The 18,207-nt window shown below is 44.5% G+C and overlaps 1 protein-coding gene across 1 annotated transcript; it reads left to right on the top strand.

Moving 5' to 3' along the window:
* Window positions 1-4,106: 4,106 nt before the first annotated feature.
* On the top strand, window positions 4,107-17,912 carry WHAMM (WASP homolog associated with actin, golgi membranes and microtubules). Its single transcript, XM_005483392.4, has 10 exons — window positions 4,107-4,732; window positions 7,503-7,676; window positions 8,944-9,094; window positions 9,612-9,781; window positions 10,448-10,613; window positions 11,567-11,754; window positions 13,148-13,234; window positions 13,319-13,414; window positions 13,789-14,305; window positions 16,592-17,912. The coding sequence occupies exons 1-10, from the start codon at window positions 4,193-4,195 to the stop codon at window positions 16,876-16,878; spliced, it is 2,376 nt and encodes a 791-aa protein (XP_005483449.2). The 5' UTR covers window positions 4,107-4,192; the 3' UTR covers window positions 16,879-17,912.
* Window positions 17,913-18,207: the final 295 nt, after the last annotated feature.

The raw sequence follows: 18,207 nt of genomic DNA, 5'->3' as shown, positions 1-18,207 counted from the left end.
ATATGGATAGAATAGATTTGTCTGAGGACTGCTCAGTCCTGGAGGTAGGCATGGGAAAGACCAAAGTCAGTAGCTTCACTCCCTAAGTGAAGCTGCTGAAGGAACGCCACAGGAAGCTTGTTTTCTTCTCACCTCAGTGCAAAGCACAGCAGAGAGCTGTCTCTGGTGTGCATCCACTTTTCTGAGTACCTCATCTGTGACCCTGATGCCTGATTTCCAACTGTAGAGCAGTCCTGTCCTCAGATAAACACTGTGACTGTGCTTCAGGCACAGTTCGTGCTGCTCTGTGCAATTGGAAATGGCCTGGTTTGAAGCCTGCTCACTCTTCAGCTGCTGTCAAGCATGTTTTTTGAACTGTCAGTCAGGCATAATGTAGAATGTCCTCTGTTGTGACCACTGATGTCACAGAACACACTAGTAAATGCCCTGGAAAGTCCTGTTCTGTATTTTTCAAGTTGCCATTCTTAATACTGAAACTTGAGTTGAGATCTTGGGTCCTTTCTAAAAAATATCACAGAGAAAACATACTGTCCTTTGGGGCTTCTCATGTGCTGTGGAAAATATACATTTTAACATAAAAAGCATCCAGTGACTAGGGAGCAAGGCAGGCCATTGACCTATGGACAGAGATGCCTGCTCTGACCCAAACCTTGCACATTTTGTGTGCTCTGTGCAAGGAGGGAGGTGTGAAAATAGCATGTGCAGGTGACATGCAAAGCTGTATGATAAAGCAGATGCATGTGGGATAACATTAAAAGTGCAAAGGCAATTTTAATGCTGATTCCCAAGCCCACTCTTTCCAATCAGCCTGCATTAACAGCAGTGAGATAATGCCAGTACAGAGTCAGAGCTCTCTCTGAGCTGAAACGTCCCCACAGCCCTTCAGTGCTCACCAACATGAATGGAATCATAGCTACAAAACTACTCAGCAGTTTAATACCACAAGCAAAAGACTTCATGGAAAGATTTCAGCTGAATATCACTTAATCTGTAGTTACATCTAGTCCTAGGTAAGTGAAGGATATGAAAGCTTTAAAATCACTTTCTCACAGAAGAAAAAAGCCAAAAGATCAGTCAGACATCAGTGCTATCAGAGCTTCTGCATAAGCTTTCACATAAGTCTGCTTTCAAACTACTATTTATGGTCTTTTTAGTTTTGAGTAGTTGCTATTACCTCAAATTTATTTAATCAATATTTTACTAATTTTCCTGAGAAATGCTTAGCTAACAGAGTCAACACAATTTGTAGAAAGCAACTTCCCAAACCAGTGAAAAATATTGAGACATTTTGCACTCTCTGGTTTTATATCCCTGCTGAGTGCAGCCCTACAAATCTGTAAGAAAACCCACACAGAAGTTCATAGCTTGTCTTCTGGCACTGCAGACATGGGTGTGGATTCTACAGTTAGCAATATCCTACTATGGACAAAAAGTTAGGCAGAAATACTATTTATGCTGAAGGCAATAAAATAAATCATGCAAATTCTAACATTTTAAACAGAGAAAAGGTCTTAACACATACCAGAAAATGTTGTCTGGCTCCTGCAAAGACTTTTTTCCCCATAATTAAAACAATAAGGCTTGCTTTAGAAGCTACTACTAATTAGAACAGTGAATTAACATTTATTTTTCCTACCAAAATGAAATGAAATAAATTAAAATTAGCATAATTAAGCTTGTCTGCAATCCTGCTGCCTAAATAAGATTTTCAGATGATTGCTCAGTGTTTGCTTGCTTTGCAGGCACAGATAAAATTACATGAAGCACGTTTAGATCTGTGACCACCAGTTATCATAAATACATAACAAAGAATGTTACTACCTAAAAACTTGCCTTCTATCTTAAGACGTCATAAATTCTTCTGATAGCTCAGATGGCATCAAAGTTAACTTCTATTCCCCCTAGTAAAAATTAATTCACACGAAAGCAATTCCTTGCCACTTTCCTGTAACTGCAGCTGGGAGACTTATTGCAGAAACCTTACCCTGCCTCTTTGCTCAGATAGGGGCATGCCAGCAATGAGCAATGGCACAAATATAGATGTGCCCTGGCTGTCCTTCAGCAGTGAGCTGCTTGAGTGTCACCAGGATGAATGTCACACACTGAGAACAGGCTCTGAAGTACTGAGAGCAGCTACAGAGAGCCCTCACTAAAGGCAGAGTACCCTCTCACTCTTGGAGGTGGGATTAATGAACACTGCAGAGTGCATTCATTGCCTCTGGGTGTGATTTCCAAGGCTGGGGTGTTAGGCAGAGTGTCCTGTGTGGGATACACAAAACGTGCAAACAACTCACATGGCTGGACATGTGTTTACAGAGTTGCACAACTTAATGGAAGTGCCTGTTCTGTTCTTTGCAAACACTTACTGGTAGAGTCCTCCCAAATTAGCAGGAGCTTTTCTACAGGGCTGAGTTGGAATCATGATCATATATTAGAAAGAAATTTTAGAGTTTAGAAAAAAAAAATCATACCATTAGTTATGCTTATTATACATATCTATACACCCTGTGTGTGTATGCCAGACCTCTGGAAAGCTAATTATGGTGAAGAAAGTGAGCAATGGCCCCACTAGGGAGGTTTTCACAGGAACATATCCCTGCAGTCTGTGCTCAGGAGGGGTCCACCTGATAAATAACAGGCTGTGTATTACCACTGATTATTGTGGCTGCTGTAGCACTGGAGCTTTGTGAATCTCCTCAAACCCACAGCTGCCCAGCACACACAGGCTGCTGCTTGTGAATGTGCTACCAAGCCAGCCCTGCTGGCAGGAGATTTTTAAGCACGTTTGAGAATGCTGAATTATATATGGCTTGAGCTCAGGGGACGCCACAAGAGACAATGTCTATTAGATCTTGACACAGCTCTGCTTTTTCCTCCTTTTCCAATTATCTTGGTGTCATTTCCTCACTTTTCTAGCAGTGCAATTGTTTGCTGTTTGGTGAGGAATCACAAGTTAATTGCCCATGTAGGCACGATCTCATTACTGCTAACAGTGCTTCTATCATCTGTGAGATTAGAGCAGAAGTGTTTTCGCAGAAGTGACGCAGCCCTTGCTGAAATGTTAACATTTATGCTGTCTGACAGATTTGATTAATTTTTCAACTGAGAGCTTACTTTTGCTTTGTGTTAAGCTACGCTATCTTATATGCCTTAATTTCTCAAAAAATTAGCAGTACTTCGCTTCCAAAGACTGGAATATAACATTTGGTGGATAGTGAATTACATTCTGCCTTGGACACAGGCCTGAATAAGAGCAGTGACATTGTTCTTGTTCCATCACCCCGCTGCTCTTTGCTCCCTCGGTGCCCGTGAGGCAGCATTTGGGTGGCATTTATACAGATCATGGTGACCTTGGGGCTGAGCTGGGTGTCAGGACAAGCACCCTGGGCTGTTTGTGGGCACAGAGCCCCAGGGCTCAGGCTCAAGGGGAAGGAGTGAGGGGTTTGCTTGCTGTTGTAGAATGCGACAATGCGTGGAATTTTGTGAGGGCCACAGGAACGATGGCAGTGAGGAAAGCTGCCCCTCATGCAGCGGCTCAAACGCGGGGCTGTGTATGCCCTGCTCCCACCCGCCACTCCTCACAGGAGCAGCGGCTTATTCCACAAAGCTTTCGCCTGCCAGTACCTGAAGGAAATACACATGGGAGATGCGGCAAGATTATTTGCAAGAGCATATACTGACAGGACAAGGGGGAATGGGTTCAAATTGAGAGTAGTTTTAGGTTACATATTGAGAAGAAATTCTTCACTGTGAGGGTAGTGAGGCCCTGGCCTGGTTGCCCAGGGAAGGTGTGGATGCCCCATCCCTGCAGGGGCTCAAAGCCGGGCTGGATGAAGCTCTGAGCAACCTGGCCTAGTGGAAGGAGTCCGTGCCCATGGCAGAGGGGTGGGAACATGATCTTCGGGGTCACCTCCCAACCCCACCCACGCCAGGACAAAGAGCCTTTGCCGGGCCGCCCTCTCGCTCTTTTACTACAGCGCTGTTTACTTTCCGCTCCCGCCGTGAGGGCCGCCCTGGCCCCGCCTCTGTTGCGGCCACGCCCCCTGACCCTGCCCAGACACCGTGGTCCCGCCCCCTGCCGCTCCCGCCAATGGGCGCGGGCGCTGCCGGTGACGCGTAGGGTCCCGCCCCTCCCGGCGCTCGGTTTCTGTTTCGCTCCGGGGCCCGCGGGGCCGCTGCCGCCGCCGTCGCGATGGAGCCGCAGCCCGACAGCCTGGAGGGGTGGGTGGCCGTGCGCGACACCGCCTTCGCCGAGCCTCAGCCGCCGCCGCGGCTCCGCTTCCTCGTGGGGTGGAACGGCGCGGAGGGCGCGTTCGCGGTGACCTGCCACGGGCGGGCGGAGGCGGCGGAGCAGGCCCCGCAGAGCTGGGCCGGGCTCTTCTCGGCGCCGGCCCTGCGCGGCGTCCACCGGCAGCTGTCGGCCGTGTGCCCGCGCCTGGAGCCCGCCTTCCCCGAGCTGCCGCCCGCGCTGCCCGGCGCGGCCTCCGGCGGGCTCTGGGCCGTGCTGTTCCCCGGCGGCGCCGCTCCGGACGAGGCCGAGCTGCAGGAGCTGTGCCGGGCGCTGGAGCTGTACCTGGGCTGGGCCCTGGAGCTCTGCGGCGCCCGCGTGGTGCTGGACGCGCTCTTCGCCGCCGACCGCTGCTGCGACGACGAGTACTTCGAGAGCCTGCACGAGCTCCGCGGGAAGGCCCTGCGCGGCCACCTGGCCCGGGCCAAGGAGGCCCTGAGGCGGGTACGGGAGGAGAGGAGGGAGCCGGGGCGCGGGGCTGGCCCGAGGATGCGGGGCCGGGGCTGCCGGGCCGCGCTGCGGGCAGGGAAGGGGCCCCTCGGTGCGGGACTGTGTTCAGTGCTCGGTGCTGCTGCTCAGCTCATGGGTGCGCCTGTGTGAGCTGCGGCTGGGCGCCCCGTGCTCCCCTGCGAGCTGCAGGGAAACCTGGCAGTCCCTGCTGCTGCTGCGGAACTCCATCGATCCGGGCAGGCTCGCCAGACTCACGTGAGCAAGGGTGACCGAGTCACTGATACCAGCTCGCTCCTGGTGTTGTCCAATGTCCAGATTTGTGCTTACACACACACTTTTTTATTGTCTGGAAGCTACAAAGTCACTTTCCGAAATACTGTCATCGGTCTTGCAGGTTCCCCTTTATTAAGTGGGGAATAAGCCACGTCCACGTGGGCAGTCTCTGTAAGACATTGGGGCTCTTACTTAAGCTGCAGGCACTCCTGCAAAACACATTGCTAAAAACATCCAGGGGTGTTGGGCAATGGGTGGAACAGTAACCGAAGAGGAGAATACAATCATGTGCTAATTTTCTAATCTCCCTGAGAAGGTCTCAGACTACATGTTTGCAGTAATGCTTGTAACTAGGGGATTCTCAGTCTTTTTTTAAGACCAAACTTAGTCCTGGTCCTGTACAGATAAGTGGTTTGTATTCTAAGAAATTGTGTGTGGGTTTTTGCTGGTTTTTTAAGTGTCAAATTCTGCCCTACTGATTGAAGTAATGATTATATTAGCACTTTGTTCCTTTGGTGCCTTTGGTTTCTTCTTGCTCTAGATGTGTTCCTGGATCTTTTCCCCTTCTTGTAAGCAAGGATTCAAAGGGTGGTTGTAGTGACAGAGTTGCAGTTAGGACGTCGGAATGTTGACGACTTACAGACACTTCAGGCTCAGCAGTGTGGTGCTGCTGTTTCTTGCAGTACCTGTTTACAATCTTCTTTTCTGGCAAAGTAGCCTGATCATGCTTTGGAGGAAAGTTATGACAGTTGACTTCAGCCTTCTCTTTCCTATTGCAGTATTCAACAGATGAAACACACTACTTTTTCAGAAAGACACTGTTTTTAAAAACACAGCTTTCGTTTACATGAACATGTGCCTTGTTGTATACAAAAGTGTCTGTCACTGACTAACAGTTCACAGCCCAGTTAGAAATACATTCCAGCCACCACGTTCTCTTGGAAGCAGCACGAGCCTGTTGAGCTCTGTGGCAGTTTGGGGCTTGCTGGTGAGGTACAGCTTGGTGCCTCTCAGTTACTCTCTGATTTCCAGCTATGTTTTAGACATGGCTAAACATGCTGTAGAGTGTTATTGTACTTGCAGGCCTAACAGGGACATAAATTCTTTATGCTGTAGTCTAGACCAAGTTATGGAAAATCTAAGAAATAGACATTAAACCAACCTGAAGTACCAGAGTATTCTTTTTTGCTTTTTACATTAATATCCTTCACTAACACTTCCCCTCTACTCACTCTAAGCATCCTTCAGGAGCAGCATGACCCTCATTTGTTGCTCTTAGACTAGGAATCAAATCAAAAAGTCAGCTCTTGCATTTGTATTTGGCTTCCACAGTGGGGCAAAAACAGACTGAAATTGCTGCTGGTGGGACTGTGTCTGAGCTGCCACAAGCTCCTGGGAGGCCCAAGAGGCTGTCACACGTATGGGATTATCAGAAATGTTGGAGTTCACATTCTCTTGTTCCCCTGTCGTGCCAGGCCTGCAGACAGGGTGGGTGGGAAATGCCCTTGAGCTGACTTCCACAGATTTTCCCTGGGGAAGTTCCTCCATACATGGGAACTCTGCTGTCTTACCCAGACTCAGCTGGCAACAACAAACATGATGGTTTAATTTCAGTGCTTTTCTGTTACAACACAACCCAAGCTTATTTTTTTTAATGTTTTTTTCTCACTACTGGTGGCACACCCCCCCTCCCATCCCCTTCCCTCTTTATGGAGCTGCAGAGCACATGCTGTCCTTCCAGGAAGGTCTGTTTCTCAGTGGAACTTAGCTGTGTTCTCTCAGCCAGCTCACTATCCTGGCATGTAGAGCATGCCATGGGCTCTGCCAGCTGGTGTCAAAGGAAAGCCATTGAAGCTGTGATTGGTACCAGTAAACAAATGCAACTGAGGGGAAATCCCCAACTTTATTTTGTCATAGAAGGAAAGAAATAGGGCCTACTGTATCAAAAGGCAGTAATTCCATGGAAGAACTGTGACTTACAAAGAGAACTGAGGTTAGAATTAGCTATTATAAATTATACAAATGCTAAAGGAATTTAACTGCAGGGAGTATCAGAAGTAAATGCCAGTCTGTTTTTTCTGTGCCTGAAGTCAGAAATTCTGGATCCAGAAACTCATTAGCAGGCATTTAGTAATTGTGGAAGCAATGCAACATCCAGTTTAAGAATACCTTGCTTGTCCTTCCAGTACAGAATTCCCAAGATTCCCATTTATGTTTATAAAAAGCAGCAACCAAGTCATCTGCTCACAGTTATTAGAATGTTTCTGGTAGATGCCCTAGGCAGGATGCTCCTTGCAGGCTCCTGATGGAATGTGCAGCAATTAGTGCCTCTAACAGTGTGGAGTTGGGGGTATTTTCACCTGGGGTGGCTGCAGAGTGCCTGGCACAGGGAAGGAAGTGTTGGCAGTGGAAGGACAGGTCTGGAGCCTGGCAGCATCCAGCACACACGAATGCAAAGCAGCCATGGCTGATTTACCTTTTATCCCACTAGGTTCTGCAGCAGCATAAAAGTGCTGACACAATGGTGGCTTTGATGAAGGTTTATGAAGAAGAAGATGAAGCTTATCAGGATTTGGTCACCATGGCAACACAATTCTACCAGTATTTGCTGCAGCCCTTCAGAGACATGCGAGAGCTGGCGACACTGTACAAACTGGAAATCCTGGTGAGTCTGCCTGTACAAAGTGAAAGGCTAGGCTACACAGTGGGGCATCAGCTGCTCTTGGAGCAGTTCAGGCTCAAATAATGTAACATTCCCTACTTCTGGCTGTACCTGCTTTGTTTCCCTCTGCCAGACCACCAAACATGACTGATAAATTCAGAGTTAGGGCAGAGTCAGTCTCAGGATCTCAGAGTCCATGATAATGGCTTGACTAGAACTGCAACTGACTTCCAGCTTAAAAGGAGAATATCCCCTGGCTCCACCTCCCTGGGGTTTACTCTCTGGGAGGCTGAATTAACTGTGTTATAAGTAGCCTTTGTTGTGCCACCTTCCCATGGGATTAGTTTTTTACATTGAGAGTCTCATCCCCAGGAATGCTGATGCACCAGATTAACTCAGTTGTGGAGGAGACCTTCCCACTCAAAGGAGTTTTCTGTTACTGCTAGAACTGCAGATGAAAACATATCATTTGTCCCTGCATTCACTTTGTTTTATGTGCATCTTAAACTGGAAGCACATTCTGAAAGTTATGATGCCCCTGGAAACAACAGGCATTTACTGTGTTGATTTTCCCTAAATAGGGTGTTAAAATTAAAGTGAGCTGTTAATGTTCCCAAAGAGAGCAGAACACTTCTAAGTTTAGATTAAGGTGCTTGGATACTGAAGGTCTAAACCTGTGACAATGAAATGTTCAATGTACTGTTCTGAAAATTAAAGTGGAAATTGGAAAGAATGAAACAGTGATTATATTTAAAAAAACCCTGTAAGGGATATTTAGGCTCATTTGAAATATAATTCTTCTAAAAATATATTTGAATACTAGGCTTGTTCCTGTGTCTCCTTTGTGGACTTGAAAACATTCTCTTCTGTTTCTTTTCTGTATCCCTGTTCCTGTGTGAAAGAGCTGCCAAACTGGAGAACCTGCTGGTGCAATGTGCTGTCAACACGTGGGGAAAAATAGAAGAGAACATTGCACATAGAAGTGTTACTTTTAGTAACAATAAAAAACACTTGTGTTGGATGTCATTTTAAAGATGATAGTTTAAAAAATATTTTAAGAAGTAAATTAATCCAAGTGTGAGGTCAGGTTGGTTCTGAATCAGCCTAGAGAATGAGAAATAGGAATGAGCAGTGATTCACTTTGTGACAGGTGGGGGGAAGGGGGGAAGGTCATGTTTGACACCATTCTTGAAACATCTCCAAGTGTAGCATAGTGTGGCTGCACCTCTGTGGAAACCAGGTGGTAACTGAGAGTTTTGTGTCCTTGTAGAAATCTTTGCAGTATGATAATCTGGGGCCTAGAAGAGTAGCAGCTTTGCAGAAGGATGCTGATGAATGGACTAAGCGAGCTGAGAGTGCCGTGTGCTCCATTCAGGATATCACAGTGAACTACTTCAAGGAAACTGTAAAGGCTCTGGCAGGTAATCTGAATGACTTACACAAAAGGTTGTGTAAATACCTAACTTAAGTGACTGAGACCTCTTATCTCTCTGCAGAACCTGAGGTTTGGGTGAGTGTCCAACTTAAGAAACAAATACTTAATTCACTTAAGATTTATATATTTTAACCAGTTTGGTTTACAACTTGGAGTTGACTTGCCTGAGATTTACAGCTGCAAACCTCTGCACAAAAACCATGGGTGCTTTTAATGCTTGATGTGCAAGCCTCAGGGATTTCAGCATGTGAACAGAATATGTTGCTGTGCAACTGTTGGGGTGTATTTCCATGGTGCAATGAAGTATTTTACTCCATGGTGCAATGAAGTATTTTACTTCATTGCTTGCATGTATAAGGTCACAAATTCAACCTTGTAGTCTTGTAATTTCTAAAGCTTCAGAAATAGTTTAATAAGATTAGCATTTTTAATACTTCAGAAACACACAAGGGCTATTAGTACACTTCATTTCTCATGCTTTACTGCCATGTTTTAATCTACAGCAATGCACAAACAGATGGAGCAAGATGAGGAGAGATTTGGTAAAACCACCTGGGCATCAGCTTTGCCACGACTAGAAAACCTGAAATATATGTTAGCAAAAGAAACCCTTCAGCATCTGAGGGCAAGAGAGCTGTGCCTGAAACAGAAGAGAACTGGCATTCAGAAACTTGTAAGACCTTACAAAGCCTCCTTTTCTGTCACTGTTCTTTGAAGGGCTGATCAAAACCTACCAAAATGGTCATGAGAGTAGGCTTTTCAAGTCTGTCTGTGCAACAATTTAGGTTTTCAGCACAGTTTTATGTTGTGGAAAATGCATGTCTGCAGTCTTTTAATTGCTACTGCATGTTTGAGGACACTGCAAAGCTTAACATGCATGCTTTCAGAGTTTAGGTATCATTTGAGCATTTGTGATAATAATCTTTGAAATTGTTTCCTTTTAGGGAGATAAAGACCAGATATTATTTTCAGAGGACACTGAAAAATTAAGATACTTATTTAATACTAATCTTGGATGCCACCTAACTGCTGCTGGGAGTACCTGATATTTATTTTCCAAGAGTAGTGTACTGTACCATGTATAATTGTTTTCAGGAGCAGTATCATTTGTACAGATTAGAATGAAGTCTTTCCTGGTAAAATGAAGGTAAATTTATACTTAAGGTTAATAAGGTTCTCTGCTCCTCTGAGTTTCTGCTCCAAGCCATTTCTAATGCTCTGTTGTTTTCCATACCAGAGCAGCTGCCAGTTAGACCAGGCTCCTTACAGGCATCTGTGCATCCAGACATGTTTCATGTGTGCATGTTTTGTTACTAATGCTTTTTATTTTCTGTTACAGATGGAGAATCTTGGTGAACAAGAAGAGAATTTAGGTATAGTGGAGGAGCTGGAAATGCAGTATTATGAAATACAGCTGGAATTATATAATGTACAGCTTGAAGTATTGAAACATGAAGAGATGCTCCTTATTGTACAGCTGGACACTATAAAGAGACAGATTAAAGGTGAGAATAAAATATTATTTAAGCACATGTTCAGAACACAGAAGTGACATAGTCTGCTCTGTTTTCAATTAAAAAGAAGGATATCATTGCTAATAGAAAGCATTGCTGGAAAACATTAATGCTGTAGTACCATCTGATATTTTGTCTTTAATTAGACACTTTAATTAATTAGGCACTAATTTGATAACACAAGGTTTAAAAAAAAGCCACAGCGGTTGCTCCTCTTGCTAGCAGCTGTGATTTGTGCATGCCCTGGTTTAGCATGGAGTAATTTATATTGACAGTACTTAACTGCTCTAATAGCTGCAAGATCTATGCACAGAAACTGGGTATCATGAACCTGCTGAAGTAGGTCCTGTACTTTGTCATGATCTATTCTAATCTAACATGTACAAATTACAAAATGCATCCTCTAGTGACAAAAAGAGGTGGTTATAGCTAGAATGGTACCTGAACACTAATGTCTTCCAGTTTCAGTGTCTCTTTGTGACACAGTTACCCTAAGTTAGGCACCAGTCGTGTTCTTATTTGTGCTTATAAATTCTCCATGAGTTTACCACGTACACTGTGAGGTAAACATTGCTGCCACTTGTTACATAACTGAAGCGTGGTAAATAGTAAAACAAGACACCCAGTGTTGATCAGAAGAGTCTTACATTTTCCAGGAAAAACTCCACTTGGTGAAGGTAGGAGTTGGAACACAGGGAGACATTTGAAAGAGGAAGCTAAATAACAAATGCTAACAGCATAAATTTGATCCTGCAAAGCTGCCCTGTGAGTAACGTGACATGTTTGCATATGACTGTGAAGGACCCAGCTCGGCTCTGGAGCTTTACACTTACTCATAACTAACTCACTGCCTTCAATGGCTTTGAAAATGTCATTAGCTCTTTAAATGTTTAAATAACTGTGGCAATTTTTGGTTTCTTAAAAAATGCCAAATGCCTTTTTAGAGAAACAGGATGAAGTTGTTTACTATGATACATGTGAAAATCCTGAGGAGCTCAAGGTCATTGAACAGAGCATGGGACAACATTTCGCTAACTTGTCAGCCATGACGGTGCTGAGGCAGAAGACAAAGCAGTTGGAGACAAAGCGTGGGACTGTCTGTGCGAGGAGAGCCTACCTCAGGAACAAAAAAGTAAATGCAGTCCTGGAGATGTGCATTTCCTTCAGCTGATGTCTTGACTCACGAGGGATGGACAGGAAACAATTAGGGAAGTTTGGGTGGAGCGTGCAAGATGATTCGTGACTCAGTGCCAAGGCCTGCGAGCTGAAAGAGGGGCAGTGTGATTTTAACAGCTTTAAACTCCGTGGTGTGGTGCAAGTGTGTCTGGCTTGGAAAGAGAGCACAAACTTACCTGGGTGACCCAGGTGTTCTCCCATCAGCTAGACCTTACCTGAGCTCTGTGGGGCCAGCTGGAGCTTTGCCCTAGCGGCCTTTTCCAAAGCAGCTGCAGTAGAGGAGGAAACTGACCTTCTGTGGAGGAAGCTGCAGTGATAGGACAACTCACACACTGATACTTTACCTTTGAACAGGAGGAAGGGGAAACTTAACAGCTCTCAGTTCTGTGCAAAGGGCAGTTTTTCCTTTGTTTCCCAATCAGAGCAGAACACTAGGAAGACAAAAGTTGACTCTCATGAACCTTCTCAGTAAAAGGAGTTTACCTCACACCTGCAGTTCTGCTGGGACAGAGAGCAGAGTTTAGTTTCGAGTCTGTCTGACCTTTTATCTCTCAGTATCCTGGACAAACTGGGAATTACATTGGAAATGTTTTGTGAGCCGTCATTGTCTCTTGCTTGCAACTGCTTCCTTGGCAGACACTTCTTTTGCTTCTGTTTTCATTTACTTAATTGCTGTCTATTGGTTGTATAACACTGAAGCCAAATGCCACATGGTTTGCAAATGCTTGTCCAGCCATGTGGATAATCCCCCTCTGTACAGAGACAAAAAGCAACTCCCAGAGAAAATACTGAAACCTGCGGCTTCTCTTTGGTACTTTTTACCAACAGACAGTACCCTTGCCAGGCATTCTTTGTGCTTCCCATACCTTTGCTTCCCTGCCTTTTGTACTTGGGAGCTATGGCAAATGAGGGAGAGGGGGAAAAGTAGCTTTGTATTTTTGTAGTGCTTTGCTAGCTTCCTTCTTGCCTTCCTCATGTCTTTGCATGAGCTCATCTCTTCTCTTCTTTTCATCTCCCTTTCTTCTCTTTTTTTTCTTTTTTTTTTTTTTTTTTTTTTTTAAATAAACTGTAAGACAGGGGTTGGGTCACATCTGGATCATTTTTGCTCCAGCATGAATAAAAATATGGCTGATTAGGAGAACATTTGCTTTAGCCATGAAGGAGTCCCACAGACTTCACCATGAGGGTCTCACATCTGACACTAGTTGAGCTTAGCCATCTTTCTTGGCACTGCCGAGCACCCAGCTGTGGTTGCTGTTTAGTGGCTCGTGCTCAGGAGTTACTGGCAGAGCTGGTGCAGAGGATGTGTGAACTGACTGAGAGTTGCATGAATTCTGCTCTTCCCCCAGGATCAGTGTGAGGCGAGCCACCGGCAGAGACTGCAACAGGCAGAGGAGAGCAGAAAGCGCTTCCAGCAGCACCACAGCATCCAGATAGTGAGTACCCAACAGCAGCCCTGGGGAGTCTGGCAGCTGCTGGTTTTCACACACTAAGGCTCACTTACTTGTGTTTTAATGCAGAAGAGAGACAAACAAAAAGAAGAGGAGAAAAAGAAAAAAGCTTGGATAAGCCAGGAACGTCAGAAAACGCTGGAGAGGCTGAAAGTATTCAGGGAGGCAAGTACTGTAACTGCAGTAGCCCAGTGTCAGAACATGTCAGAAAGCAGCTGTAGCTCACATGTGAGCATGGTCCCAGTCAGAGACAGCTGTTGGGATAGCCTAAGATAGGATTATATGTAGTGAGTGCAGGTGATTAAATCTCCTAAAGATACAGTTTCTGGGTGTGGACTTTGTTGCAAAGAATACAGGTGAGGAAATGGCTTTGAAGTAAATGTTTTATTATTCATTTAAATTTATTCAGGGTTGAATTTTCTGCTTGAATGGGTGAGTGGGACAGTTCTGTGCTCTGTGTGGCTTTTTATCTCATTGGGGCTGATGTTTTGGCCAGTCCAATGGAGATGTGACCTCCTGCCTTATGATTTCTTTTCCAGAAGTGTCCAGCTCATGTTGTTCTGAAGACATCTTGTCCGCAGCCTCGCAGTCCCAGGCTGCCCCGAGGCGTCCCTCAGCAGGCTGTGGTGCTGTCCCCTCCCCCTGCATCGAGCACAGGGGCGGCCCCAGCAGCTCTGCCCCCTGCACCCTCACCAAGAGTAAGGGCAGCTCTCGAGCAGCCACAGAGCATTATCCTTGTGGAAGACAAGGAACCAAAAGCTTCATGTCAGAATACCCCAGCAGACATCCCTGTCCAGATTTTTGTTACTGATGGGGACACAGAGGAACAAAAGCACAGCGAGGAATTGATGGGCTCTCCATGCTCACCACCCCCACCTCCTCCACCACCTCCTCCCTTGCCCCCTCCACCCCCACCTCCCCCCCTACCCTTCCAGTTAAAAACACCGTCAGCAACAGAGGATAAACCACTTCCTCTCAGCTCTGATAGCCCCTCAGAAAGCCCTGTACTGCACAATCAGGATGACTCATCCAGGAGGTCTATAAATAATTGCATAGGTAAGTAGGCTCACATCTACTGCTGCTTTTTAATGTATTTCCTGTATTTTTGTGGTCTCCCTCCCTCCTCTGCTTCTGGACAGGAATAGCATGTAGTTTTGATCAGGAGAATGAGGCTCTTGGAAAGCTTAGTCTAAGAAAGGACATAAAATAACACTGACCATAGCTCAGGATGTTAAATGAGTAACAATGATTTGTGTTTCCTGTTTGAGATACCTCACAGGGTCCTGATGGTCCAGTCAGAACACCAATGTGGGTAAAATTGTAGCTGTACTAAGGCTACATTTCAGTGTTCATGATGGTAACTGGGCTGCTTATGTGCACAGCTTTTGTCCACTTAAAATTTGCTTGGTTTCTAAATAAAGGTTTCCTAAGGGAGGGAATTCATGCAGAATTCAACCAGGATTTGAAAGGCAGGTGAATAGCTTTGGCATACATTCCCAGGGAAGAAATTGTGCTCTGTCACACCTTTGCTTTGTTAGCGGGATCATGCAGGTGTAATTGAAGGCTGAACTTGGCAATTGTAGGAGTAGTTTGAATGAGAATAGAGCTCAGCAGCCTCCCAGGGCTGCACTGGGTGCATCCTGCTAACAGATTTATTTTTGTCTCTGAGGTGAGCGGATATTTTGACTATGTCAGAGAGATTGATCTAAGCTGGAAAGCAGCGATTTTTTTTTTGTTGTTTTTCACAGTGGAGCTTATGCTAGAATGAGCAGTGTCTTTAAAAGTGGTACATTCCTTTTCCTTTTCAACTCTTCACAATACATGCAAGCAGCCTTTGTATCCTATCAGTTCAGAGGCAAACCACAGGCAGAAATACCAGGGGAAGTTCAGTGTTTTCAGTTCTTCCAAGCTGTGGGGAAGTACAAGCAGCTCAAGGGCTGAGACACAATTGAGTTACCATGCCAAACTACTGTGCATCCAATGCAGACTTCAGTGTGGGATATCCATGGGATAACTACCACAGATATTCTTAAAGCCTTGATTTGCAACAGGAGTTGTACACCAGAGTAGTCTGATTACTATTGGAACAGCCTTTCTGGTGGCTAGCATTTGCTGCTGTTCATGGCCTAACATTGATGTCTTTTCATTATTTTTGGATAAGAAAATAGGGGTTTTTGTTTATTGAAGAGATATGATTAGTTGTTTACACCTGTTTCTTGAAGAAAGCCATCATGTCAGTAGCTGTAACTGTAATTGCTAAATTACCACAGGAACTTACTGAAACAGCTTCATAAACGTGTTGGTTTAATTATGGGCTACTCATGTCTTTGTGTGTTAAAAGCCAGGAGAGGCTTCATTTATAATTTGTTTGTTTGACTAATCTTTTACCAGGCAGCCCATTAGGTAGCAGACTTAAGACTCTCTTACTTGTAGGCTTTGTAAGGCAATCTGGTGGATCTTTGCTTGAACCTTTTCAGCCTCTGAAGGTAGCACAGGATTTAGCAGCCTGTTACATTTCAAGTGGTTGATGTTAATCACATAACCTTGTGTGCACTGCGCATGGCAAAAATGTTTCTAGCTGTGAGGCACAGATGGTCTGGACCTATTGCTGTCCAGGGAAACAGCCTCCCTGTCTGACAGTCTGGAGCAAGCAGCAGAGAGTGCAGCAGGAGTAAAGCTCAAATTAGTGTGTATCAAGAGCTCTAGTGGAAACTCTCAGTATGGTTTCCTTCATGGTCTGCAGTTCAGAAACATACACCTGAGATCTAAATCATGTTGTAAAATAGGAATTGTTTTCTAAGTCCATGCAGAAAAGAGCTGCCTGCATAGTCCTGATTTGGCTCCCAGTGACTTCAGTGGTGCACTTTAAAGCCCTTCTACTCAAATCCTTCCATTTTTCTCTTGGCTGAGCAAAAATGCAATTGGCTGTCTCAGCAGGCTTCTGGGCAAGCTAGGAGGGATGGTGGGTTGTTTATAACACAGAATGCAAGAGATTTTTTTGGATCAGTGAAATTTTTTTGAAAGCCCATAAAGTTGTAATGAAAAAGAGTGTTATCCTTTGTGTATAATTTCTTCCTTAGAGCACAGCCTTATATAATGAAGAGGCATTGGATTCTCAATTCAAGATATAAAAGCTGTAACTGCTTTTTAAAAGCAGTTCCAGAGCCTGTTGTTGCAGAGCTTGAAGGAGTCTGTGCCAGAACAGACCATTCTTGTGCCAGCACAGACCATCCTAGGGCTAGCACAGCTTAAAGGAAGAGCCCTGAGCACTTGGGTAGGGCTCCATGCCTCTCAAGTGTGGTTGTCTCATTTTTGTGGTAACAGTAGCTGGGTGTGTTGCAGGGTCCATGGATGAAGTTCTGGCCTCTCTGAAGCGCAGTGAAGTTCACCTCCGCAGGGTGGAGCAGCCAAACCCCTACACCTCTGTGAAGGACAGCATCCTCTCTGCCATCAGGCAGGGGGTTAAACTAAGGAAAGTGAATCGAGATGCTGACAGAGATGGCAGCAGAGGATCCCCCAATGAGCTGGAGAGAAGCATTAAGGCAGCCATGCAGAGAATTAAGAAAGTGTCTGCTGATTCTGAAGAAGAGGAGGACAATGATCAGAATAATGGAGAATGGGACAACTAACCTGCCTAACAGACCTGCTGACTGCAACACAGTGTGTGCCTCATTTTGCACATTGTAGAGGACTGTCCCTGTCAAAATGAAGGAACTATGTGGTTGTGTGTGGTGTTCTCATAGTCCAAAATGTCTTGTAAAGTAAAAGAGTCCTGCTGATTTTCTGTAGGAGCTACAGATTCATATTTTTGCATGATAAATCATACTCCAAATTATGCTTGCACTAATAGGTGTTCCTGGCTCAACCATGTAGTGTTTTCACCACATCTGAAGACTGCTGAAATGCTGGATTTAAACATATATTATTTAGATTGTTACTACACAGTGGGTAATGCTATCACAACAAAGTTTAAGGAGTGAAAATATAACTGAAAATCTCTTTTGTCAGATAAAAGTAGAAGCAAATCTGTGTGACAGAGGCAGACCAAAAAATGTAGCATAATCTGGAATCTTTCACTCCTACCTCCATTGTCCAGAAAATTCTGAAGCATTTTGCTTGTCTAATACAGCTCACTCTTAAATAACTGCCTGGGTATTCCATTTATCATCATATTAGAAAGTGTGCACTTATGGATGACTTGATAATGCTGATTGGGAAAATCAGTTTCAAGTTTGAAATAAACACTACTGCAGTAATTACTGAAAAGTTTACTTTTTTAGCTGAAAGGTTAAGTATAGAGAACTTTTAGATGTTAAATGTTTTTCATACATCTGCATTTACAATGACCTGTTGACATGAAAGAAAGAGCCAAAATACTGTATACTATATTTTTCAGGATTTAATCCTGTAATGCAGGGCTGCATTTCTCCACTGAGAACTTCAATACATGTTTATAGCTACTCTCATGAGTTTAAATTACCTGATGGCCTTACAAATGGCAGGTATTTACACTGTGCCTGGAAACTGACTATTTCAAAATTCAGCTACATTCAGTTTAGAGACTCTTGCTATTTTGGGTAGATAGTGGCACAAATTATTAAAGTTATTTTTTTGAAGTTTATACTGACCCTTAATAAAAATATATCTTGACAGAAGAAGTAGATTCAGCGTGCTGTCATTCACTGCTGTGAACTGAGCATTATTTATACCTTGGTACCCTGGGTTTGGATAGCAAGTGGCAGCCATACAGCAACTGCACTCTGACTAATGGTATATGTAAATGCCCTTATTTTCCCAAATATTTATGAATTGTAATTTGGTAACAGAATTGAAAATACAGTACTTTAATTCCCTGTTCCACTGTAGAGCAGCAGATCTGTTTAATCAGCACAGTAAATATGTATGCAGCAGTTTTCGTGCAAGAAGCAGAAGCAGCAGCTGGGGGTTCATTTTTTACT

The sequence above is a fragment of the Zonotrichia albicollis genome, chromosome 11, assembly GCF_047830755.1.
Source record: "Zonotrichia albicollis isolate bZonAlb1 chromosome 11, bZonAlb1.hap1, whole genome shotgun sequence".
In the NCBI taxonomy this organism is placed as follows: Eukaryota; Metazoa; Chordata; class Aves; order Passeriformes; family Passerellidae; genus Zonotrichia; species Zonotrichia albicollis.
This window is presented reverse-complemented; position numbering and strand designations above follow the sequence as displayed.

Coding starts and splice junctions, on each gene's coding strand:
- WHAMM (XM_005483392.4), top strand. CDS start 4,193: ATGGAGCCGCAGCCCGACAGCCTGGAGGGGTGGGTGGCCGTGCGCGAC. Junction 11,755..13,147: donor CCTACCTCAGGAACAAAAAA/GTAAATGCAGTC, acceptor CTCTTCCCCCAG/GATCAGTGTGAGGCGAGCCA. Junction 13,235..13,318: donor AGCACCACAGCATCCAGATA/GTGAGTACCCAA, acceptor GTTTTAATGCAG/AAGAGAGACAAACAAAAAGA.